This window comes from Centropristis striata, chromosome 20, assembly GCF_030273125.1.
Source record: "Centropristis striata isolate RG_2023a ecotype Rhode Island chromosome 20, C.striata_1.0, whole genome shotgun sequence".
Classification (NCBI taxonomy): Eukaryota; Metazoa; Chordata; class Actinopteri; order Perciformes; family Serranidae; genus Centropristis; species Centropristis striata.
Window position 1 is genome coordinate 18,003,240 of NC_081536.1, and position 27,145 is coordinate 18,030,384.

The 27,145-nt window shown below is 40.0% G+C and overlaps 2 protein-coding genes across 2 annotated transcripts in view; both read right to left on the bottom strand.

Moving 5' to 3' along the window:
- Positions 1–3,962, bottom strand: part of fmn2a (formin 2a) — a 44,334-nt gene extending 40,372 nt beyond the window's left edge. Inside the window, exon 1 of the mRNA XM_059358757.1 lies at positions 1,763–3,962. Coding sequence (XP_059214740.1) covers positions 1,763–3,962 — 2,200 coding nt within the window. The remainder of the gene's footprint in view (positions 1–1,762) is intronic.
- A 2,772-nt stretch (positions 3,963–6,734) lies between these two features.
- The window catches only part of chrm3a (cholinergic receptor, muscarinic 3a), a 96,131-nt gene continuing 75,720 nt past the window's right edge, over positions 6,735–27,145 (bottom strand). Inside the window, exon 3 of the mRNA XM_059359741.1 lies at positions 6,735–10,646. Within this exon, the coding sequence (XP_059215724.1) occupies positions 8,675–10,627 (1,953 nt within the window). The 5' untranslated portion in view covers positions 10,628–10,646 and the 3' untranslated portion in view covers positions 6,735–8,674. The remainder of the gene's footprint in view (positions 10,647–27,145) is intronic.

A 27,145-nucleotide genomic window follows, 5' to 3' on the forward strand; every position in this document is an offset into this window, starting at 1 on the left:
CCATTGTTTGTCTCCAATAAATTAACCTGACGAAATGAGAATAGATCTCCTATCATGTCTCATTTTAGTCATGAAAATAATCTGTCACTTTGGTTCAGCATCCACAAGTGTGCACTGTCAGTGTGTGTGCGTGCATGTGTTTTTTGTTTTTTTTCAGTTTGACCCAGTGGAATCAGAGGATGGCATCGCCTTGGGTGGATTGCAGTGTTGTCATTCGGTCGTCTGATTTATGAGCACAGACTCAGACAGTGGAGAGCAGCTGAGCTCTTGAAAAGGCCCCACAACAGAAAAGAGGACAGAGTGGCATTGTTTTACTAGAAGGAGGCGTCATTAGAATGGAAATCATTTCACAACATTATTGCATGATCACCTAATCTCAAATACACACAGGGAGCCAAATAAATGAATCACATCCAGCCCTTTGGTGATTCCTTGCAGCAACAGGAATAAAAGGTGAAGAACCAACTGTAACATTTTAATGGGAGGATTCTTGGTAAAAAAGGTGCTTCTGTAAGAGAGGGGAGTCATTAAAATGATTTTCTATTACATAAAATGAAGTCTTATTCTATATTTTTCTCACTGTCAAATCCCATGAAAAGACCAAAACCAAGAATGTATTGATCCTGGTTACAGACAGTGCCTGTATTAATTGAAGCCTGGTGCAGGTTGAACCTCTAATGTTGTCCAAAAACTATGTTGTGTTATTCTCCCACAAACACAATCTGTTGCTGAAAATAGTCTGCAACAAATGCACTATTTACTCCTGTTTAAGTATTACTCACTGAAAAATACAGTGCCCCCGCTGTTTTAGGAAACTACTTGAGATTTTATTTTTTAAATGGGTAAATTACAGTTTTAAAAATTGAGTACCAGCTTTAGCTAAAAGTGTATAAATGGGAGTAATGCAATTAATCAGGTAGACTTTTTTTTTTTTTTTTGCAGACCGCCTTGTTTTTATCAGTTTATATTTTCTAAGATCTCTGTAACATCATATTGTTTTACAGTTTAACAGGCTACTCCATCCTGTTTCAACATCCAATCAAGTAGCCCCTCAACACCTTTCCCCCTAATACCTAAACAGGAAGCTATCACTACTCACTGTGTTCTTTATTGACCTAGTTCATTAAGTTGATAGCAGCACTATTGCTGGCATCACAATGTTATGTTGCTAATGGATCACACGGTTAGTTTTCATAATAAGGCATTAAAGGGACAGTTAATACAAAAATCTAAATCTTACTTGTAGAGGTCTGTACCTGTACCTATATATCAATCTAGATTGTGTTGGTGTGAGTTCTGGAGATATCAGCTGTAGAGATAGTAGTGTGCACCTTCTCAAGAAAAGGCTCATGCTTGTGACAGTGTGAGATGTAAACATTAATGTTGTCCTCCTTGTCACATTAGCTCAGAGTAAGCTGTTCCACACTATTCCTTCTGCCGGGGGTGTAGTTCAGTAGGAAGAAAATATTTCTTGAATGAAACTGCTCACTACAAGGTTTATGGATTATCTTGAGTAACTTGTCACGATTTCCAAAGAGACATTCCTGATATGTGATGATGTCTCAGACACTCAGCAACTCACACCAAAACCATAGATTGGTTTACAGAACTACGGGTAAAGAAAAAATATGTACATAAGTGTTTACACTGTCCCTTTAAGTCTGCACCCAAAGTCTAATCTATGGTTTAGTAACAGCAATCCATATCTGTCTAAGCTTTATGTGGCTCAGCAGTTCAGTTACCTGTGTAACATGTGACTCACCAGAGAAGACATCCAGGTAGGGTACTGTGGTAATGGAGGACTGCCGTCCACAATGTGCTCTCCTGGAGCCCAGGGTCCAGTACGTCCCCACTGTGTAATTCTTCTCTGGTGTCTCCTGCTCTGGAAATTTGGCCCCACCACTCTGCCTTCCTCTGATCTTATCCAGCTCCGTGAACCAGTCTGCAGACTCACCGAGAGGCCCGGCAATGGAGGAAGACCTCTTCTTTTGCCTACTAAACCCCTTAGCCCCACTGGATTCCGCTGAAACTTCTGTTTTCCTGGGCACATTGGGGCTGGTGATGGGGGAGCTAATTGGAGAGGTGAGCTGCCTGGTGGTGGTCTTAACATAAGAGGGGTGGACAGGAGGGTAGAGTTTGACAGTTGAGGGGGAGGTGGTGGAGGACGTCCGTCTAGACTGAAAAACAGAGGCGCTGTCTGCTGTCAGCTGACTAAAAGACAAACTACTCTTCCTCCTTTTTAGGGACAGGAAGTCCCGCCGCCCAGTTTCTTCTTCCTCCTCCCTCTCCATAGACAGATCCATGCTGCTCACACTCTTTTGAGGCCCCATTGGTCCCACTCCTGCCACCACGGGATCCAAGCGGACACTTGGCACACATATGTTTTTGCTTTGATTACCTTGGAGCTGCTGAGCAAAGTTCTCCAGGTCATCCTGGGGCTCCTCAGCACTCTCATATGAGGTGCTAGTCCCCGTTGTGTCAGGGAAGCTATAGGTGCTGGTGGTCTTTGGGAGAATGCTGCCACTGCTTCTCTCTGTGTCTGGGCCTGAAGATGTTGGACCACTTTCACTAAGAGAGCCTGGACCAGACGAATTTCTTGATATGGGTAACACACAGCCGTCATTCTCTAAATTCTTATACTCTTCACTTACTTCTCTACCAGCAGAGGGTGAGAAAACATCCTTATCCAGATTAAAATACTGGTGGGACATGACCTTCTCAGGGGCTTCCTTCCCCCCAGATGTCGACCCTTGAGTTAAGTGGCTAGTCACCTTTTCCAGCCCGTCACTGGCCACACATTGGTCTCTTATGGCTTGCTGGATGTCAGAGAGCAGGTCTTCATTTTCAGCTGCTGCTGAGTGAAAACTGTACAGGTCAGCTTCCGACTCTGAGCTTGTCTTACGGCCAATTTCATCCAGCACAGACTGGTGGCTGTCTGAGGTTAAACGGCATAGATCTCCCTCGACATCTGATAGCATGCCCATGTCATCAGCTGACAGGCTCGCCTCTGCACCGGGATTGAGCCCTGCTTTGCCCAAGTGTGTTGACCTCCCATGTTCCAACATGTCATCCTTAGACAACCCTTTCGCCTTTGATAAACTCTTCCTGATCTTCATGCTGGAAAACACAGAACTCTTCGACTCAGATTTTGATTTCTTCTTACCACTATTGTCCCCTCCGCTTTTACTTGTCTTACTGTGGGACTTTTTCGATTTTTTGTCCACTTCTCTGTCGTCAGCATCTGCATCACCGGAGACATCCCCTGCCGCTCCTCCATTCCCTCCTCCTTTCTTTTGCTTTGCTTCCTGGTTCCCCATGTTCCTGAGCAGGCGGACACCCTTGGCTAACAGGCCATGCTGCTGGGGTCGAGGCTTGGCATGCTGGGCTCCCTCCTGAGCTGCTACTGCTACTGGTGCTCTGTTGGTCAGAGCCCTATCAGAGCTGCCTAATCCCTGCTGTCTGCCCACCACAGTTATAGGCAGCTGTGAGAATGATGCTGCCTCCCCCAGTGCCGCTGATGCTGATGATGAAAGGAGGAGGGGACTGGCACTGACAGCCGCGGGCTCGCTACCACTCTCTCCTCGCTCTCCCCCTCTACCCTGCACAGCCTTTCTCTCTCTCTCATCCTTCCTCTCTTTTTGCCCCTCCTTTCTATCCCCATCTGCTCCTGCACGCTCGGCTGTCTTGCATAACGGGCTGCTGGTCGAGCGAGCAAGGCGCTGATGTTCCGGAGTGCGCTGCCCTTGTTCATTCTCGAATGATGGGGAAATAAATTGCTTTGGAGACTGCTGCTGATGCTCTAAAATGCACTGTTGTTGTTGTTGTTGCTGGTTGAGGAGGGAGTTCTGTTGTTTACGGAGGAGGCTGGTCACACTGCTCTTCCTCCTGCCTTTGAAAGTGGTGGTGAAGAAACTCTCTTTCAGAAAGGGCACCTGGGTCTCCACTGTCTTAAAAGTCTGCATCCTGACCACTATGGCTTCATCCACACGGCGATCCAGGCAGGCTGAAATCAAAGGAAAAGAACAAGTTAAAATCACATTTATTACATTATATTTAACCAATTAGAATCCATGGTGACACCCGTGTAACAAACACTTTAAATCTTCTAGAATCTCCCATATAAACACACATATATTGTGCTTCACCTTAACTCATTAAATAACTAAGCGACGTATACACCCTGGTGTGGTGGTCATGTGACAATGACAAGAGGTGATTTCAAAAAGCTTATTTTTGTTACGAGGCTAAGTTTAAACCCATTGAACAATTGTAATCCGTTAATAGGGTGTCCTGTATTGCATTGAACTTGTTCTGACCATATTTCCTGACCAAATTAAAGTCACAATTTTAATATAGCCTATGTTATTGAGATGCAAACAAAAAGGCAAATGGTTATTTGTTTTTAAAAATCTGAAAAATAATTTGTTGTTAAAAAGCACTATTAATGTCACAATTTTGATATATGTTGTGGAGATGCAAAGAAAAGGCAAATTTGTGTCTCTGTGCGTAGAAAATGTGACTAGTTTTTTAAATTCTAAAATAAGAAATATCATAAACATTAATACCATAAACGGCCAATGTCACTTCACGGATCTTTGACATTTAAGGGTACTTAAAAAAACAAAAAAACAAAAAAAACATTATAAATGTGTTCTATTTGGTCCACTTGGTCTGTGATATATCCCCCATAATTTTCCTTTAAGGATTACTGGGTGTGGGTTCTTATGGGTTAAGCTTAGCTTCACCATAAGAGAGGGAAGGCTGACTGTTATCAGTGGAGTCATAAGGGGGAGGTTGAACATGAGTGCAAACTGACATAAGAAGTCTTCTGTCTGCTGTAACAATGCAGTGTATACATTCGGGTGTTGTCTCGTTTCGATCGTTTCTTGACATACTTTCACTCTCGTTGTGTTTTTACATGGCTGCATTGATGATTTGATTTCCCAGATGCAGTTATTTGGATTGATTTTAGGACAAGCTAGATTACGATTCATGTGACACTCTTGTTGACAGCAAGAGGAAGTATATTTACCATTAAAAATTCTAATTTCTAATTCTGCATATATAAAAGATGTCCAGCTGAAATAATTTGTTTATTAATCAATTAGTCTACCGAAAAATAAATGGCAACAATTCTGCTGAAAATTAATCAGAAACAGTTCAGTTCAATCTTTTATTTTTTTATTTTTTTATTTTTATTTTTATTTTTTTAACAAAAATACCAAAATATAATAATAGTTTCGGCTTTCTTAAACGTGAATATTAGCAAAATGTATGGTAGTAATACATTTATATGATAGTAAACTATATGTAACTGGACTTTGGACACATTTAAAAGGTAAACCAATAATTGATTAATGAAGAAAATAATTATTAAAGTTTCTTTCAGTCCTAATTTTATATGTATTTAATTAAATACATAACAAATATTAATGAAAACCAGAATTTACTTATGTCAATATTGCTTTTTTTTTCACCCACAATTTTTAAATTATTAAAATTTCCATTTCCTGATAAAACTCTGTTCAGGATATGTCATGCTACAGTTAAAGACACAGAACAGTATCATTCACAAAAATCTCTTAGCACTAATAGTAGGCATTTTTTAAATTGTGTATGTGTGTATGGGTATGCATAAAGACATGCCTTAGGACTTATTAATGCTTATGGGTGTGGTAAACAAAGTTGAGCTATTTTACACCAATTATACAGACTGTCTTGCTTCAACAGCCAAAAGTAAGTGGTTTAAAGTCATGCTTGAATAACTGAACTGAACGTTTCTTCCTCTTAAACATGTCGGAAGATCTTCTCAAAACTAACATAATCACTTTGCAACAGCTGCCAAATTTGCAACATTAACAGTCAAATTTAACAGAATATGAAATGGTGAAAAAATGTGGATAAGTTGTTTAGTTAGATTTTGAAAATCCTAAAAATGACAGTGTACTTGCCTGGTTGGTGGATTCTCCTCCGCCGTTCAGCCCTGACTGAGGAAAACAGCACAAATGGGTGTTTGTCTTGGTTTATGAGCCGCTCCTCAGCGATGGGTCACATGAAGTTGATATTTTCCTCATCACATGTCTGGTCTTCCTTAGCCATCTCCCATTAGCACTGTCTGAGACTCACTAACTTCATCAGGCCTCATCATGGGAACATACAGAACTGTGCAGCAGTCACAGACCACTCCTGTGTTTATCCAGCTCCTAGTTAGGGCTGACATCGGGGTAGTGTCAGGCAGCGATGCAGGATTCATATTTAACATCAGAGAAAAGCCTCCACCTCCACGCATATCAAGCCAACCAGTGTCTTCTATGTTTGGTGTGGTGAACCCTGGTGCCACTTTTAAGTCCATCCCTCCAAGATATTAGTTTCAGTTGTGTCCCCCTAGTATGAGCTGTCAGCAGATATGCTACTGACCCTCATCACTTATTTAAACATCTACAGACTTTATATTTGTAATAATATTTATATCATATTTGTAATATGTTCATAAAATAAAGTGTTTTTGACCCTCATCTATACCTAATGATGAGTTAAAGCAAACAAAAAATGTAAAGATTCTTCATTATATCACAATTGTCCAATGACCAAATGGCCTTTTAAGATAATAAGGTCAGACTTATCAACCCAAAGCTAGAAATAAATCAAAACATATATGAAAATGAAACAATCATGACTTGCGGCACTAAAGAAAAAAAACAACAACAAAAAACAGATCATTTCTGTCAAAAAGTTTTTTGTTTATTGACTTAAAATACGAGTATGATTGGCATACTTGAAATGTAACAAAATGTTTGTGTTCACCATTTTGGTAGTTTACATTCCCAATATTTAAGTACAAAAATCTCATGTTTCGATGAAGACACTGGTGCACATTTTGTTAAAAAGCAAACCAAATACCCACTGATGACAAGCATGGGTTATATTTTAACATCTCTTTTGTATACAGTACATAATTATACACTGCATCCAACATAACCCGATGTACTCATTCTCTAGTATGCCAGTTGTCATAATACAGTTTATCCTTTGCCTTTTCACAATAATTCAAGATCTGGGTGTGGCAACACTGTAAAAACCATCTACATAAGATAATAATCACATAATGTGCAATACAAATAAAAATTAGAATTAATTCCTGTCTTAGTTGGCCTCTTTATGCTGACGTTGGGTGTTGTGTTTGTCCACTTTGAACCTGAGGACCAAGACAATTATCGATTATATTATCTGAGAGAAAATCTTCCCCCACAAATCATTAGAAATTCAGCAACAACAACAAAAAATCAGGTTAAAATATTTTAACTTCAATGATTGTGGCTATTCTTTTTTAAAAACCAATCCAATACATTTTTTCTTTTAGATTTGAAATCTAAATAAAGTTGAATACATTTAAGTCAATTTACAGAACCGGCTTAAAGTATGAATAATTGCACATTTTTTTGTCTTCATATTAGAACAATGGGACTTTGATCTTGCACTGTAGAAGTTGGACTGACAGAAATACAGCCTGGACAACAAGTCTTTCTCAAGCCACTAGAGGGTACCATTGCTCTACTATGTGAAAGATGGGTGGCCTTTTACAAACAGTTCCTCAGATGCATCATTTTGTAGAAATCTAAAGGATAGTGTAATATCAAAACACACATCTTTATAAATGGACATCTTTGTGTGTGCAATCAATCATTGTGTATCAAGTCCAAAATATTAAAATGTACACAAATGGAATATTATCAATGTATAATCATTACTCTTGACAGAGAACGGCAAGTACATAAAACACAACCAATGTACTTATTGTCTCCACCATAAAAACCACAACAATCACATTGAACACAACAGCAGTTCACTGACTGTGGTGCCACACAAAATATTCACAACTCAATTCATCAGAAGAATCATTTTCAGACTGGCTCAAAATCTCAGGAATATCTAGAAAACCAAAAATGAATATCACAAAAATAACAGATCTTTGTTTACTGAAAGTAAGGACACAATTCAAGAATTTCCATCAGACACAGGAAAGCTATATCAATGTAGAAAGGCAATATACAGAAGTTCTGACAAAAACACATGCCAGTCAAGAGGACGGCAGGTCGAATCAGCACAATGTAGAAGCCTGTGAACACAAAATAGTTTTGTCTTGACTTTCAGTGATGTATTACAGATACATAGGTATGTTTGAAATGCAAAACCACTCTGCACGTGACAGGTCTAATTACCAACAGAGAGAAAAGATAAGAAATGTGAATCCCCAACCCCATGACAAAGATATCCTCTCCCCTTGTGTCAATTGCACTTCAAAATTTCTCCTGCAACGCATTTTAAAGCCCTTTTCTATTGTTTTCCATTCAGTTCATTTTCTGTCAGCTGCACAAGCGTGAAATGGTAAAGAGTTCTTCAAGGACACAGGGAACAGTTTTTTTTTGTTTTTCTTCTTTTTTTATCTCTGGACCTCACCTTACACAACCCTTTACACACACACAGCTTTGCTAAACAGATGCACAGAAACAAACACATACTCAATACCAACATAGGATTTCTCTTCTTGACATACCAGCGGAGGAACACATTAAGGAAGCAAAGAAACTCCACAGATACAACTACATGGATGCTTCTTCTTTTTCCTTGTCCTATGTTACATCTTTTGATTCCCTGTTATCCAACTCCCTGTCCTTTACGTAGATTCCTTGGGAATCCTCCTGTGGAAGACCACCGAATGCCTCTGCTGGAACTGTTGCTTCCTCCTTTTTTTCTGGTCCCAGCGGCACATCAGTATCATCTTAAAGGTTGTACGGAAAGTCTTGTTGCACAGGGCGTAGCACATGGGGTTTACCGTGCTGTTGACATAGCACAGCCAGTACCCCACTGCCCACAGGGTGTCCGGGACACAATTATTACAGAAGGCATTGATCAGCACCATAATGTTGTAAGGTGTCCATGTGATGATGAAAGCAAAGAGTATGGCACTGAGAGTTTGAGCTGCTTTCTTCTCCTTCACTAAAGACATGCGCTTCCTCTTAGTGATCTGAGTCCGGGCTCGGGCTGCAAAACGTTTCGCCAGAGCTGCCTCTTTGAAGGACATTGGGACAGAGGGGGATTTGGTGGTGGTGCTGGTGATAGTGCTGTCGGTGGCAGTGGTAGTAGTTGTTGGGGGACCATCCGAGACTTGGTTATCAGTTGCCTGGATGGTAGGCATTGATTGAATCTTGCGTGAGCAGAATCGTTGATGGAAGCTGTTTTCTGAGTTGTTTGCTCCATCAGGGGTAGTGGCATCAGTGGTGTTGGTGGTGACGGTTGAAAGGCTGTCTCGGCTATACTCCGCTCCCCTGAGGGGATCCTCCTCTGACGCTGCATCCAGATCCTCACATGAGGTCAGCTGGGAGTTGACAGCAGCCTTAATACCAGGCAGGCTGAGAACAATGGAGAAAATGGCATGACTCTGGGAAATCATCTCCTTGCCCCCACAGTCCTCATCCTCCGAAGATCCGGAGTGGTCCAAGGAGACTGCAGCATCGTTATTGTTCCAGCTATCGCTGCTGCTCTGGTCTGGATCACCCTCCCCCTGCCGGATACTACCAGGTCTCCAGGAACGAACCCCAGGCCAACAGTGAAAGCGGCCCACCAGCTCCCGACATGTGCTTCGTCTCCGGGACAATCTGGTCAGCTCATAGCTGCTGCAGCTTCTAGAACTTCCCGTCTGATGGACAAAACGAGCTCTCTGGCCCCCACCATTCCCAGCTCTTCCTCCTATCCCACCACGGCTCCCTGAACCCTGCAATCCAGCTAACTCCTTTGAACGGTTTTGGGTCTCCTTGTAAATGCGCCAGTAGAGAACACTCATTATCGTCACAGGCAGGTAGAAAGCAGCCATGGCTGTGCAGAAGGTTATGATGGGCTCTGTGAGGAACTGAATGTAGCACTCAGTTGATGGGACTGTCCTTTGCCCCACAAAATACTGCCATAGTAGGATGGCTGGAGCCCACAGGACAAGAGAAACAATCCAGGCTAGGCCGATCATGATCCCAGCTCGCTTTGTGGTCCGCTTGGCCCGGTAGGTCAAAGGCCTAGTGATTGAAAAGTAGCGGTCAAAGCTGATGACCAGTAGGTTCATAACTGATGCATTGCTGGCCACATAGTCTATAGCCAGCCACATGTCACAGGCCCAGTTGCCCATGGCCCAGGAGCCCATCACAAGATAAGCTGTGTAAAGGTTCATGGAGATGACCCCTATGATGAGGTCAGCCACAGCCAAGCTTAGCAGGAAGTAGTTATTGACTGTCTTTAGCTGGCGATTAACCTTAAAGGATACAACCACCAGGATGTTGCCGATGATGGTGACCAGTGACAGCGTGCCAGTCAGCAAAACGATGAGGACAACCTGCCACAAAGGATGTCCACCCAACGGGTCGAGGGCTGCAGTCACATTCCCATTTTGCAGTTCTGCTGTGAAGTTTATGAGTTTGCTGGTGGAAGAGGAATTATCATCCGGGGTATTCACAAAACCCCCAAAGGGGGTTCCTCCACTTCCTGCTTGGTGGAGGGCATTGGATTGTGGATAGGCTCCGGCTGCCAGTAGCGAGCTGTTTGCAGTCAAGAAGAGACCAGGGTCTGTGCTGTTGGAGCTCATTGTTATGTCCTGGCATATTCTAAAGACAGAGACAGAAAAGGGAAGACAGAGAGAGGGAGTGGTAGGAAGGGAGAAAAGGGATTGAGTGACAGAGAGAATGAAATGGAGAAAGGACACATGAGCAGTTGGCATTACTATTCATGTCCAGTAGGTGAGGCTAGAAACCTACTATACCATGCTGGATGTCTGAAAAGGTAAAGATGCTCGGGTCTGATATGTCCATCCGGACAAACAATCATTCATAATGTCATTTGTAAATGATCTGCATGCACATTGTAAATGTCATATATCAAATTACAACTTGACATGTGAATCACCATGGCTAGACAGCCAACACTCTGAGTGAGAGAGGATGAGTGCAATCAACACCTGTTACTTATGACACCCAGCAAATTGCAAAGACATTTCACTTACTCAAAGGTAATGTGTTTTCCCACATGGTTGCCTAGTCTGTAAAGATGGCTGTGTTGGGATTGTGCCTTGCATAATCGGGCAGGGCTGGTTTTCTCCTATCACATCAGGTGTTAAAGTTCTACACTGGTGAACTTTATTTAAAATTTAGCTCCGGTGTGTGGTGTCAGCTCTGGTGTCAGTCTGTCTGCCAGTCTGCCAGTCAAACACACAGAGTGAACCTGTTTTCTAGTGATGTGTTTTGTAGTTCTACTGCACAAACACTGTTGATTGATTTATTTAAAAATATGAACATGAAAACAGCAGGTACCTGTTCATATTATAGGTGAGTCATGATACAACCATGATATTTAAAGAATAAAATATTGGTATAATTTTATTCTGACACATGATAATATTGTGGTCATCTGATTGCTTTTCCCTATCCATCAAGTGTAATTGGTATTGGTAATCGGAGTCTAACTCCACGACTGCAAAATATTTGAAAAATCCTAAAAGTAGGTGCCCAGAGGGGAAGATGCAGAGGCCGAGGAAGGGGCAGAGTGGATGGTTTTGATATGTGAGTTTGTTTTTTTAAATTATTATTATTTAATTCAATGACATAGTCAGTCCGTTCCAGCTGAGTGAAAACAGCAGAGGGCGTGTTTCGCCATTTTTAAATATATAGTGCAAAATAACAATATGTTATCTGCAGCACTGATGTGTTTCATGACAGTAAACTAATATAGTTTAGTTTACAGCTCAAAAATTCAAAGACTGAGAAAAGATACAGACAGCGTGCATAACATTATGTCAGCATCATCTGAAGTATGGGCTTCCAGTCAGCACAAAGAATGAAGGACAAAGAGGAGATACATGAATTGAAGAAGCACTCTTAGACCTTGGGAGGTAGTATGACATTTCTTCCAGCCTGAAAACAAAGGGTTTTTGGTGTCAATTTGATAAAGCAAATTCCTGCACTGGCTAATTTGTCACCAGACTTGATCTTTCGTTCCAGGAGCCCTCTCAGAAAAACAAAGTTTGGAGACAGACTGTGGGCAGAGAACGCTGCACAGAGACAAAACCACAGGGAAATAGAGAGAAAACAGCATCGTGAGAGCTGATAGTAGTGTGATCATGGAGCGTATGAAGTGCTGTTTGTTGTTTGATTGGGGATCACTTCACAATGGAAACGTAAACAATAAAAGGAAGATCACGCTGTTTTTGTCAAAGCAGAACTTGATAATTGGATAATAAGATGAGGAATTGCCATTTTGTAAAGCAGCATGTCCCACCCAATTTAAGATTGGATGTGCAATCAGTTGTAATTACTCTTGTGTTTTGCATTCTGATTCGGATGTTTAAGTGTGTTTGTGTTGGAAACAAAAGGAATGCTTGACTACAAATATAGTAGAAAGTTTCGTCAAAAACAAATTGATTGAATTCAAAAAAATTTTTTATAAATGTCTCTTCAGTTACACCACACACTCATGTAAAACGCAGAGTTGCATAAAACTGACAAAACTCGCTGGCAGTAGTATTATATAAAGGGCATAGATATAGTTAATTCATTACTTAACTAAATTACATTTGAATACCTCAAATTGTGCCTATTAGGTTGGACACATTATGTACTTTCTAAATGTATGTATCTCTGCTAAGTAACTGTAAAATGACATTTTAAATATGACAAAAATAGCTTATTAGACAGTCAATGCTCTTATTTGGACTCATTATAAATAATCTGTGAGTGACTGTACAAAGTGCAGCACACTTCCCTCTGCTTTCTTTTTATTGTGAAAGGCACGTACGTGGTGTTCTTCCGCTGACGTTTATGACAATGGTTCATTCTAAACCTGAGCCGGCCTGTGTGAAGGGAACAAACAACGACCTGTTTCTATGGAGGACAAGTAAGGACATCCCAACCCCTTTACACAAATACACTGACATGTGCTGACAACAAACGTAAGTCCAGCCATAGCTGTTCCGTATAAAACCGCAATGGCATACACACTATATCAAACCACAGGCAAAGGTATTTGGAGCTGATTGCTGCACCTGTGCCCTGACAGAATCTCAGACCTCCCACAGAGCTCTTAAAGAACCCCAGTAGCCGACAGCGACCGGCAGCCGTTTGTGACATTGACTGCACGCTGCTGCTACCATTATCAGGGAGGCTCCCTGCTTCCCCCTCTGTGGACATATATCACAGCATCATTGCACATACACAGAGAGTAAGCTCTCACTTTTCACACATTCACTGTTTATGTTACATGAGCATGCAGGTTCACATTCATGCATCATGTACACCATATGCGCATTCATAAATACAGTTCATGCATGTGCACAATATTAATCCTAGTTCTACATCACAGTGTGGGAAAAACAAAAGTGGATGTAGATGAATACAAAACACACATGAAACAACTCAAAACTGAGTATAAAACAACAATGCCTGCAAGAAGAAACAAAGAACTGCAACTTTTATGATAGTCAGCAAACATAAAAGGCTCTTAAGAAAGCAAAGTCTACTTTTAACTATTCACAAAGCAAATTCTACTGAGAATGCAGGACAGCAATGTCTTTGTAATGAGTGTTAAACATCTTTTAACTGGCTTACGAAGGAAAATATGTCTGTGTGAAGATACAATACGGGCTTAAACAGAAGGGGAATCAGTCTTTAATCTGTCACCTTGACTTGGTGTAAACACAAAAGGGAAAAATTAAATGAGAAAACCAAATAACAAAATAAGAAAAGGAAAATCAGACAAACAATTGCACAGCACAGATTTTTAAACAAGGCTTAAGAAAATACATTTGTCTCCTGCCTTCTTCTTCAAACTGGCGGTGTGGAGACAGCCATTACTATTGTCAATAATTGTGCTAGTGTACGTTATCTGAAGCAACTTATCAGATCTTCCTCCCATCCGTCAATAGTTGAAGGAAAAGTTGTGGTTACATAATCCCATTTGAAGTTTAACAGGTGTTGTTTTCACATGTTACATATCGCTCCATGAAAGAGAATTATCACACTGTTATGTTACCATGGAAGACATCGCTTACAGTTCAGACAGAAGTTGGGTATCATGGGGCTAGGAACAACGTCAGTTACATTTAATTCAATATGAAAGGCTAGCTTACAATGTGAGAGGAGCCTGTTAACTCTGCCTCAATATATTTACTTGGACATAAAAAATAAAAGTTAAGACATATACACACATCACATACATACATTATATACATAAAATACTTACATGGCTGCTATTGGACCCTTGTTACTAATATTGCAGTATTTTGTATTTTCATTTTTATATTGTTATATTAGATTATATTAGATAAGATTACATACTATTTTATTTTTGATAATTTGCATAAAACTGAGTTGTGATTTAAATAATCATTTACCTATTTAAGACAAGAATAAGTGATGTTCAAAAAATGGTCAGGAATGTTATTTTTTGCACAAATTCACTCTTGTGTCTTGTAGATAAGGCAACAGGCAGCACAGTAATAATGTCATTATACTGATTGGAGAAAATGATGCCCTTTGGTTTTTTATGCTATGAAATATACAGCATATACGGTGCATTGTGAACATCTTATGAGCACAGAGAAAAACAGTGCATGAATGCGCACATATAAAAATCAACATTCAACCTGGTATTAAATGACAATATGTGAAAAACAAAACCAGATGTAGATGAGTACAAAATAGAAATAAAACAACTCCAACTGAGTATAAAACAATAAAACACATGAGAACAAATGTACAGAACTGCAACATTTATGATACAAAGCAAACTTCAAAGCCTCTTGAGAAAACAGTCTATTTTTTAACTATTTACAAAGCGTTTACAAAGCAAATTTTACTGAGAATGCAAAATAGTTTTGATTTGCTAATGAGTGTTAGGCATCATTAAATTTGCTTAAAATGTGTCTGTGTGAAGATAGAGTGAACAGGAACCGAGAAATCAGCCGTTAATCTACTACTTTGACTTGGGGTAAACACAGGAAGGAAAAATCAAATTAGAAAACTACTTCTCAAATTAAAAAAAAAAAAAAAAATTAGACAAACAACAATACAGTGCCATGGGGGGGATAGAGTCGTAGGACACTTGCAGAACAGGGGGGGAAAGACTGGATCCTGTGGGAAAAGTCCAGATGTCAAACTCTCTGAGTCTGCCTCTGTCTCTTTGAGAGCCACAGGATAATTTAGTTTAGGTAAAGCTGGGTGCAGATGTCCCTAAGATGCAGGCATTTACAGCACTGTGTCAAACAGTGGCAAAATGTCAGTTATACCGAGTGGAGAAAATGAGTTTTGTATTCTATTTAAACCTATTATTCATGCATACCACAGCAAAGATATCCACACATGGAACAATAAATCCTTGCTGTTTCCTCAGATTGTGGTGTTCAGCTATCATAAATGTACATCTGTGGTCCCCTGGGAGCAGAAACTGGCTCCACACACAGAGAGGGAGTGCTTGTGTTTGTTTTCCCCTAAAATTGAACTAATCACGCCTTTTAAGATAAAAACTGTATGCTGGAGACGACAGCATGGGTGGGCAAGCCAAGACTTTGGAAACCAGCTGCTATTATAGTGAAGCCATTATAGTGTCTATCTCTCCCTCTGTCTCCAAGCCCACACTCAGCTCTATATAAGTTTGACTCGCAGGCACGTAGGTGTGATAGTTTCAGGTGCACAGGGAGATCGATACTTGTTTACTGTGTTGCAACACAACGTGTTCCTTGACATTTTCAGGCATTTGTCCCAGCACGGTTGGACAGTGCAATCCAAGTTGGGTCCAAGGATCCATCTTAATGATTGGGTGACTAATACAAGGTTCGGGTTTCTATTTTCAGAAACTAATCTAGCAGAGCGGCAATATGGGCTGATGATGTCCAGCAAGGATGAGTCATGTTGACAAGTGCTTTTTAATAAAGGTTAAAGCTGCTATAATTTGAAGCAACCCCATGAGAGCCACAACGTACCCTCAGTTAAGGAGATGCTGTTCTTCACATTTTATTACCCACATCTTTATATGGGTATACAGCTCGGGGAGGTTTTGGTGTTTTTAGAGAAATTGTAGAATATTGTGATTTTTTTTGTAATGCAGCCTTGTCTAGAAGTTTACAAGTGGCTCATGTAGCACCTTATGTAATGTGCATTTTTGTGCTGGAGCCCAATGCAGAGAGACATCTGGAAGCAGGCAGGAGTTTTAGTAATTTACTGCAATAAGGCATTATTGTAAAAACAACTCAGCCGTCAACAGCTTGAACACAAAATCTGCTACTGCCAAACAAGGCAGAACTAGACTCAACCGTAAACTGAAGGTTGCTTTACAGGCGGAGAAAACTAATAAACAACTGGAGAGCTCGATAGGACTGACAGTTGTATCGCACTTGGCAATTCCAAGAGAGCACAAGCAGACTGAATGCACACATTTATTCGACCCAGCAGATGCATGCAATGGCTTTGATTACCATAATTGGCTAGGGAGTGGTGCATTGTCGTATAGTATGCAGATTGCTGCCTTGTGGCAAGAAGAAAGACAGCAAGTGTAGAAAGCTTCAGACAGTGATCACTGCCTGTATTGAGAGCAGCAATGATTCAATTTGTTCTTCGACGAAAACAATCCTCTAGATCATCTCAGTAAAGCCTCTGCTATCCTTCAAACTGCATGATGTGGTGTTGCAGCGATAACACTCGAAGAAGCCAGGTCCTCCTGAGCGATAAAAGGTTGTGAGGGAGCTTGTTTCTGGATGAAATGCGATCTGGCAAGTACTACCACAACACCGACTGCTCTGTGGAATTATCGATTTCCGTCTACTGAGTGTGCAGCCATGCTGGAAAGCCAACTCTGACCCAAAAGTTGTATCTTACATTTACAAATACTACACCAACAGATGATGTCATCTACAACTTCAGTGGCATTTGCTGTCAAAAGACTAGTGAAAGAACATCATCATCATCATCTCTATCATAAAGCAAACACCCTATAGTCTGCGTCCTGGATTAAGGGGGCTTAAATCTATAATGTATTTGATTTTGACCATCGTCAAATGAGTCAAAGGAGGCGCAAAACTAATATCCTTACACAATTTGACCCTCAATATAGACTAAATCCCCCTTAATCTGGACACAAAGACACAGACATGGACCCAGTGAATACCAGGCGGTATAGAAGAGAACATCTGTAAAACTATACACATATGTATGTAGCAGTATTGGGCGATTGGATGAATATATATTGGCTACTGGCTAAGAACATCGCCTGTTGTTTTTTTGGGGGGCAATTTTTGTCATTTTATTTTGCTAATTTGATGATCTGCCGTCAGAAAGAACGGCCTCGTTCTGCTCCGCCAGCCACATTGCAGTCAGAGCTGGAGGTCTGGCTATGCAAGACTGCTCAGTGACAGACTGTCGTTCAGTGAGCTAACTCTGCAGCTCAGAGAAGCCAGGAATGGCACAGAGAGACAGCGGGGGAAAACAGCGTGTAGAGCCAACATATTTTCACTTCTGAGACATTGAATTATGTGTTTACTTTGACAAAACCAGAGTTGGTGATTGTTGAAACAATGGAAAGATAACCTAGATGTTTTTGGCGAGTTCTATTTTGTTTCAAGTTTTTAAAAACACGTGTTAACGAAGTGTTGACAAGCCAATTAAACTAGTCAAAGTTCAGTGAAAGAAGGAAGCTTGAACTTAGAACGGTCAAAACGTAGCAAACTCACTGCTCCAGCTCATCTCCCAGCTGATACTACAGGAGGGGCATGAATATATTATCAATTTCAAGTTGCTAGGCTGATTGTGGCCACTTGGAAAATATACTGGTCAATCTATCAATATTTAAAGCATTACATCCTGAACTGGCTAAAAGCATGAGATGTAAAAGTGTCATTAGCGACACAGTGGAAATGTTTGCTTGATTGTCTCTTAACATAGTAATCATGCAGTAAAATTATACTAATTATAATGAGATGGCACACACATAATGTGTTATATACCACAAAAAAAGGCTCTTCCACAATAAACATTTCTTTGGGATTTGTTCACTTCTGCATAGATATGCTGCTGTTCAGCCCGGCTAAGAATGAACATTGTTAACCTTTGTGCAAGCTCCGAGTTTAAAAGCTTTTATTCATACATCATGTATAGTCCAGCTGCACGCAGGAATATAATAGAGGAGCAACTGCAGTCTGTTGCTCTTTCCCCATCACCTCCGACATGCAGTGAAACATCCGAGCCACTCTAACAATGCAGACTCATAAATGTCTTCAATCTAATTTTTTCCCAGGACCATAGAGGGGAAGTGTTTGCTCTGAACCAGTAGTAATATATATCAGAAAAAACATGTAAAACAACATTATTCTGACTGAAAAGCCTGATTTAAAACCTTAATTAAATACAGGCAATGATTATACTGATACAAATGCAAAGGATGGTTGATAATGCTAAATAAATTGATTTGACTTTTTGTTTTGTTTTGTTGTAATTATACCTTGATATTTAGACATGCCAGATGGATATAATAGAGATATAAATCATAACTATTGTGATCTATTTCAATATCTTTTCTACCAAATTCATCAGAGAGAGTGTATGAAGAGGTCGCATGTAATGAAGTAGTGCTGGCGGTGTCATTCATAAATGAAAAAGGGACTCTGTTGCACAGGATGAGCTGAATCTATCACAAGCTGGTGATGATGGGGCAGCTGCCAGAAGATGGTGGCAAGGGTTGTGAAACAGCACAAGGCCATCTGTCAGGTACTCACTGCCGACAAGAACAAGCATTTAGAGCCTGCTTGGCAGGAGGTGGACTAGCTGGAGTCCGTGAGCGCTGCTCTAAGTCCACTCTTGAGTTCTCAGATCTTAAGTGTGTGTGTTATTAAGAGACTTTACAGCACCTCCTCTGAACAAAGGTTGTGAAACCTGCAGATGAGGACATAACGTACAAAGCATGCCCACCATCACTGTCTGTCACAGTGAGAAATATGACAAAGCAAATGATGACTTGCTGAACAAGTCATCACTTGGTACTTCCAGGCACAGGCACAATGGTGACAAGAACAAGGGCATCAAAACGAGAGTGTCTGATGGTGGAGGGTGACCACTATCCATAAACTTCAAAAGCATGAAGAGACGAAGCTGTGGAGGACGAGGACGAGCCAGCTGCCACTGCTCTACCTGCCAAGAGGTGCAGATAGCTCAAAACAGTTCAGCTTACTATTATAGTGCTTTGAGGTTCTGTTTTATACATTTTGAGTGAAGTTGCTTAAACTTATATTCCTTAAGTTTTGAAATGATATCCCATGTTGACACTATTTATGGTTTGACGTTTTCTGCAATAATCATTCAATGTTCAATGTATACATTTACAAATCACTTCACTGTTTTCTATAATGATGTAGTTATCTTTTTCTAACCCAAACCAATTGGTTTTTATGCTTTAACCTAACCATTTCTTGCCCACAGAGGTGTATGGACGTTATTTACTAAGAAGCATGTCAGCAGTCACCGAACTCCTGTGTATATTTTCAGACTATTGAGCCATTGGACCCATATATCTATCAAACTAATCAGACCAATGATCAGTCCCCGTTTTCATAGTATTTCCAGTTGTTTTTGGCAGTCTGTCACTCCCAGCTTGGATTCAAATTACCTTCACTGGCATGAGGGCTTCACAGGAAATGATGCATGCATACAATGCAGCGTTACTGATATCAGCCTCACTGTTTACTGTTCCCTCTCCACAACAGCAGTCAGAGCTCTATTAAGCTAATGCTAACACAAACGGAATATTTCCATCTGTTGCTGTTTAACATTATCAACCATCCATTGGCAAAATACTTGTTGGCTTTCATTGTGAGCAGTCAGAGGGAGTGCAATGGACTTGTCACTTATTTTAGCACTGACCATGATTATAAAAAAAAATCCATCTACAAAAGGAGGCATGGCCATTTTCAGCATTTTATGCCAGCAGATCAGTTCTGCATATTGTTGAGAATAACAAAAAGAAGAAGAAGCACAGTTTGATTAAGAGCTGCAGGTGACAGGCTTCACACCTCATAGTCTGATGAAAAGAGGCTCACTCATTACAGACTTCTTTATTTAAACATGCATGTTTGTTTGCATTCGAGTGTTTGCTGCCACATGAACCAGGACTGAAATCCTGAGATTTATTGAACCTCATTATCAAAACCTTGATTATCAAAGCATCTTTTCACTCACTTCACGTTTTTGAATTTTATTTTTTTATTTATTTCCTGAAGCACTGTGGCTTTATATTTTCAAATTATAATAACTTGAAAGGAAGTTAATGTCACGATCTAAAAAAAGTGTCACCATCAACTAAATTAAAATTGCATGGACTGGCAACTGTGTCGTTTTCTGTTTGTTTCTTTGTTTTTGTGGAATTGGTGACAGGCTGTCGGGGGACAATAACTTAAAACTAACTTCTTCTGAGTTAAATGACAAAAGCCTGGGAAGCTTCACCCTGTCTCCTTGATTACATGCATCATATGTCCAATAATACTGGAAAAATTAGGGAGCAAAAATATTTGCCTTGACACATTTGCTTTGTTCCCCAAACTAACATGGCATTTAGAGTGGGGAACATCTCCATCTGCTAACATCGTGCTTGAATTTCAGACATGTTTATCCCTGCAGCTGTCTCTAAAATATGCCCGTTCAAATTTGGGTTTTGGGATAAATACAGGCCATGTGGTATTAATACTAAGTATTTGCACAATTTACCAAGAAAGTGTCCGACAGTTTGAAACTACTATGAGCGTTTTCCCAGGAGCCAAAAGTCAGATAAGGACATGTTCATCTTCACATATGTTCCTCTCAAAAGCAGCCAACCATTTAGCCATTATCACAAACAGCCATGAGAGATTCTCTGCACACAAGAAGCAAACATTAGAGGATTTACAGAGGAGATAAGGTAAACATTTGTTGCTCTTCTGGCCAGTGTGCCTCATCTCATGTGGTTGACATTTTGCATGAAATTTTAGATAAATGTGTCTATATATATTAAATACATCAAATGCAGTATTTATTTAACATAAAATCATCTAATTTGCCATAGATTTTGCTAATATATTGACCATATTGTAAATTTCTTTGCTAGAAACCACACAAGTATCTCAAACTCTTTGCAATATTCCTCCACACTCATGAAATATACTGAAAATATCTACAGTGACTGATGGAAGAAGACTTATAAAGACTAAATCGACAAATTCTGCAGCCAAGTAACAGAAAGCAAACCTATCTATCCCTCCATTGGCCATAGTTACACTATGTTGCTCCTCATTTGCATAAAACTGAACAAAAATTCCTTCTGTCAGCCAGTGAGAGTGCACCAGCCATCACGCTGGTCTCTCACTTCTCGTCTCTCAGCACTCGGTAATGAATGACAACTAATCGCTTTGTTTGTTATTGCTGCTGAGCTCACGGTTAAACTAATTTCAGATTTCTATTGCTTCAGCAATTCAGAGACAATCACACTTTTCTAATGCTGGTTGGTTTTAAATGAGATAAAGGTTGCTGGGGTCAAAGGAGGTTCGTAAAGTCCTTCTCAATAAACAATTTAAAGTATGCAACAACAACAAAAATACTCTATGCTATGATTAATGTTTTGTTCAACATGGTTTTCACATATAAAAAGTGAATCAAATGTAATTACATTTCAATTACCTGGCAGTGGCGTACGTTATATACATTTGAATCTTTTATTTTAAGGAAGTCCTTTGGTAGAAAAATGTGAAACACCTCTCTAGGTCATAAGAAAAACTAATTTTTGAGTGGAGGGGGACTTTAAGTTGTGTTGACGTATTGTCAGATCATCATTACCAGAGATTGCTGATAGCCGATCCAGCAGCAGATGGAGGGGGCGCCTCTAAATTTTTCCGTGAACGCTCATTTTAAATGTCATTATTGCCGATCTCACAGCACAGCTGCTGTCATTAACCTGCATTTTCGTTCATTTTGTCTGACAATGTAGTCATCATGAAATAATGACTTAATCTGAAGCACAACAGCTTGGTAATGACTGCTGGCTAAAGGAGAGTTTATTTAGATATTTCAGATATAAGAGAAAATTATTTTACATTTGGTCTGGACAAAGTGGTGGACATACAGCAGGAGTGCTGTCCCTAGAGCCACGATGGTATCCTACAGTAGTACAGTAGTCAGACTGAGCCAGAGGTTTTGTCAGGAGTGACACTTTCATCCAAACCTCCCAAAGGATATTCAAAGAGGAAAAGGAAAAATGTAAGCAGGATTTGCAAATGTAGTCCAGTTGAACACTGTTGAGTCTAATTATTTATTTATCAGTTATATATGTTCACAGTTTAGTTTCCCAGCCAGCCCTGAGAAAAAAGATTGTTGAAAATTGTTTACTTCAATGTTATTTATTACATTTTCACACTTCTAAATAGTGTAATCAAGATAGATGTGTGCTCTACACGGTATATCTTCTAACAAAACACAATATATTTTGTTATTCAAAGACTTGTTTAAGGCATCTACGTGCATAAATGTCAAAGCTTTACCCACCAAGTGCGAATCTTAAAGTGTAAAGTGTAAACATGACCAGTGTAAAGGCTTCTGCCTGGAGAACCAGAAAAACAGGACTTGTGTCTGGAAGGAGTCCCGTCAGTCCTTTAATACCAGGAAGCAGCTCGGCATAATTATTCTGCCCTAACCTTGTTTATTCTCCTTTATGACTGTGGGCAGCCAGGAGATCTGCTTTTATTGAGGTGTCTTTTTTTTGCTGCAATCCAGATTACTGCAGCAGAGTGTCCTGCTTACACTGGCACCAGTGGCCATAAACAGACGGCAGTTTGACGGGAGCTTAGTCCGATAAAATAACAATGCGAGGAAGTGAAATTATAATCAGTGTGAGAGGTTATGCAGGGTGCCAAGGATGGCTTTGCATGGGATCCGGCCAAAATACGACACTTGGAAAGATCTCTGTTGTACCAAGAGCAAGTAGAGTCACAGTACGACTTTTCACAAGGTACAAACTGTGAGCTGTGGAAAACATCTCTCTTTTCTTGTCAGAGCAGTTACATTTTGTCCCTGTAAACCTGAACATGCAGTAGTAAATTTTGCAACACTGTAGCTGTCACTTGTTGTCAAAATGTTTATGGTCAAGTGACAAAGTCCTTTTGTGGCTGTAGGATTAATTACTCAAGTAGTGACCAAAGGAGGAAGGTGTGGCAGAGTCAGAACAGTAAAAGTGTTTATTTTTTCCAACACTTAATTGTAAAAGGCTTAGAAAACACATGCTTCCATCTGATACGGATATCAGATCAAAAATGCTTATATGTTTCGCAATGGATGTCAATTACAAATGCCTTTTTTCATCTACATTGTAGGACATTTTGCAGTGAACATATTTTTACAAAAACCCAAACTGGGCAACCGTATATTTCCTCCAAAATGCACTGAACTTATTCTATACAGTTGCATGCATAATGCTTCCTGTTTAGGCTTCAGCTGTTACATTATAGTAGCCTTTTGTCAGGAGAATAAAAAACTACACATTGAAAGAGAAGTAGGATGTTGTTATGCTCCTGACCTGTGCTAGAGGCTCATGGGATTTCACACACATCCTCACCTCTGTGGTGGGTCTCCGTGCTTTTTGACAGCCTCAGTAACAAGCTGCTGGAATTCTTCGACACGGCACTTTTAGACACTTAGACATGCCTGTGTAGTATGTGTGTACGTGAAAGCAAGAGATGGGAAGAAAAATAGAGCGGCAATATAGAGACAGTGGAAGAATGGCTCAGGAATATGTCAAAGCAAAAGGCTGCAGCCACTTGAGGGGGACTGCACAAAGAACGTTAAAAGTTCATCTTTCTTTGGTTCTCACAGTAAATCTAAACCTGGATGAGGTCCAAAGCATACCTTGTGTGTGTTTTAAAACAAGAACTAAGCTACTGTCGTTGAAATGAGGCTGTGGTGGATGTCAGAGTGGAACATGGGAGAGAAAAAAATGCTTGTGCATTAAATTTGCTACAGTGACAGCTCGTTCCTAACAATTCCCACAATCCAAACTATGAAATACCACGCTTTGAGTAACAATGTCGTTTCGTGTGAGGCTAAATCCAGGCCTGACCTTTTGCCTCGCTCCTCATGCCTTCACTCCAGTACAACCGTACACAGATGCTATACACATGTAAGTGATAGGCTATTGCGATCAATCCTTAAAAGGAAGTGCAACCATCTGTCTATTGAACAGGCACTCGAAAGAGACGGAGAGGGAGAAAAAACACACACTCACTCCTATGTAAACATGCTTCAGTGGGAGGAGAGGGGGTCTTTAAATGCTGGAGGCAGAGATGCGGGGTTGTGCAGGGGGTTCAGAGTGTGAGGTGAAAGGATATTGTCGGGAAAGCTAGGAATGTGTAGTCACACCTCCTGCTCGGGGAGTGTAAGTCCTCCAGCAGTTGGATATTATGTGTTTATGTGAGAGAGATGGAACAAAACAGACTTCTCTTCTCAGGACAGTGATAGAGACCACCTTCTGCACCACATAATATACGTTCATGTGCACTCTTCTTTGCAGGTACGCTTACACAAGGCTTATATACACAAGCATGCATGGACAAAAGCGCATCCATGCAAACAATGACTCCATCACACACTGTGTTCCTCTTTTACTAACACACTTAAAGGCATGCAAACAGACACATCACCAGTTGCCAAAGCTCAAACACTTGAGAGGGCAGTGAGTCAACAAGGTGATTAGAAGTAAGTCTTGAAAATGATCCAAGCACCGTATCCCCAAAAAGAGAAGTGGCGCTGACAGAACTGGTTATTTTACAGTCCAAACACTTCTCCTGGCGGATGTAGACAGGCTTACACAGACAGTTAACGAAGCGCTAACTGTATTACAAACATGAACACTCGCAGGGACATGGAAAAACACACACAGTCTCACGTCTCTGGCTGCCCCTCTGTCTCATTCACTCAAGCATTGACGACCAATAGCCACACCACCCCTTCCCGCTCTCTCTGGCTGCTTCTTCCCCCCCAACACAAACACTCATACACACACACACACACACACACATCGACTTGGCAGAGGGTGTATCCTATTCCATCCAATAATATCAACCGAGGTGACGTGACTGTACCTGGCACTGGAGCCTAAAATAGCTTTCAAATTTGATTCCGTAAATTCTCTGGGGAAGTCACAGCGGTCTCAATTGTCCTCCGTATCAAAAGCCCATTCTCAGTTAACCAGCTCCAGATGAACCTGACCCAGACATGTAAATCCTGAAGACAGATCTTATAATTAAAAAAAATAAATGTAATGCTCCAACTCAAATGCACACAAACGACAGTGTGTGCATATGGGTGCTTTACACGTGCATGCACCCACAGAGCTTAAATAAGGCAGAATGTGCACATAAGACCTAGCAGGGAGAAAAAAAATGTAATGTGGTCAAACACATATACCTTTATATTTTTTCAATATGCTCAATAAATAATGTATATAAAAATATATATATATATATTTGCTGTCAAAATGAATGTGTTCATTTTTGCGATTAATTTGAAAATATTTCACTTACTAAAGTTCCATTGATGCAAAATGAATGGAACTTTAGTAACCGTTAATGGGCTGATTTTTAAAGATACAGTAAAAATACTGATATCATATTGACATAGAAGATCTAAGAAATCCATTGGTACCATGTGGTGATATTGAGTCTCCCCTTTACACACAAATATTATTACATGCTACAATCTTAATATGAATAAAAAGCCAATTTATCGCCATGAATCACTGCAAACTAAGCAATTCATTAGTCGTTTTCAATCAATTGACAGCCCTAATTTTTGTATAGATATTTTTATACTGTTGTTTTTTACTGATATTATGTCAAGTGATTGTAAAATACATTGCATGCTGGGTATTTAAGATGGTGATTCTCAGTTTTTATCAGAAGTCTGAGGAAGAGCTGTCTCTACGAGCAATAAATCCTTTATACCAGAGCTTCATTGGCGTGCCGATCTCTTTGCTGCTTTTAGTTATATAGATATATATTTCTTGAATCCAGAACCATCCCAATGGGAAAGAGTATGTACGTGCCTTTTCAATCGTTTTCTAACAACAAATAGATAAACATGTCTTCATCCCTTCTCTCCATATAACAACATGAATCAGTGTTTTTCTCAAGTACACTCTCCACTATGCTCGTGTATTAGAATGCAGTGCAAACAGTATATGATATCATAATATTGTAGATTTCAATGGAGAAAGTTGTTTTGTACTCACAGAGCTGAATTGAGTTCCCATGAATTGATTGCATCTCACTTTCTTTTTTATCAATATTTAATGCCCTTGCCAACACAGCACCTTATATCAACTGTTGGGCTCGGTGGATTGCTTTATTTGTGTTTACCTCCCTTGTATTATTAATTTACGCTCCTCTGACCTTTCAGTATAACTGTGTTATATTTAATTCATTCAGTTCAAAACAAAATTGGATTGGGTGGTGATTAAATGGAATGATAGCAGACTTCATAAACAATTTGTGTTTGGCTCAGAGGGTTTTTAAAGTTGGTTACTCAACAAAGATGATGGGAAATATAGGTGAGATGAAAAGCAAATTTGAGGCATGGTAGGAGTTACAGTTGTATTAATGTGAGTGGAAAATATTTTGAAGCGGAATAAAACTTTGCACTTATTCTGAGGCTTTAAGACAACAAGAATAAGTAGAGAGTCTGTAGGACAATAACAGGAAGAACTGGAGTTATTGGTAAGTTTTGACAGCAGTCAAGAGTCTGAGCTGTCACACAAGCACACACACCTACAGTAGACATGTCGACTGTTTGGGCTGGATAAACACGGACTGCGCAAACAGTCCACCAAAAATTCGCTTCACGTTCAATCTGAATGCATCATGAGACAGCAAACAAAAGTCAGCATTGTGTGGATGCAGGGAAAGTGCACTCTTCAGACATGTTATTTTTTTAAATTTATATAGTACAGGCAGTATTAATTAACACCAATGTCATAAAAATGTGCCAGCAAAAAAAAGGCTTATTATGTCTGCAGTTATCTGGGCTAGTGCTGAATATTTAATTGGAATTTTATCAGAATC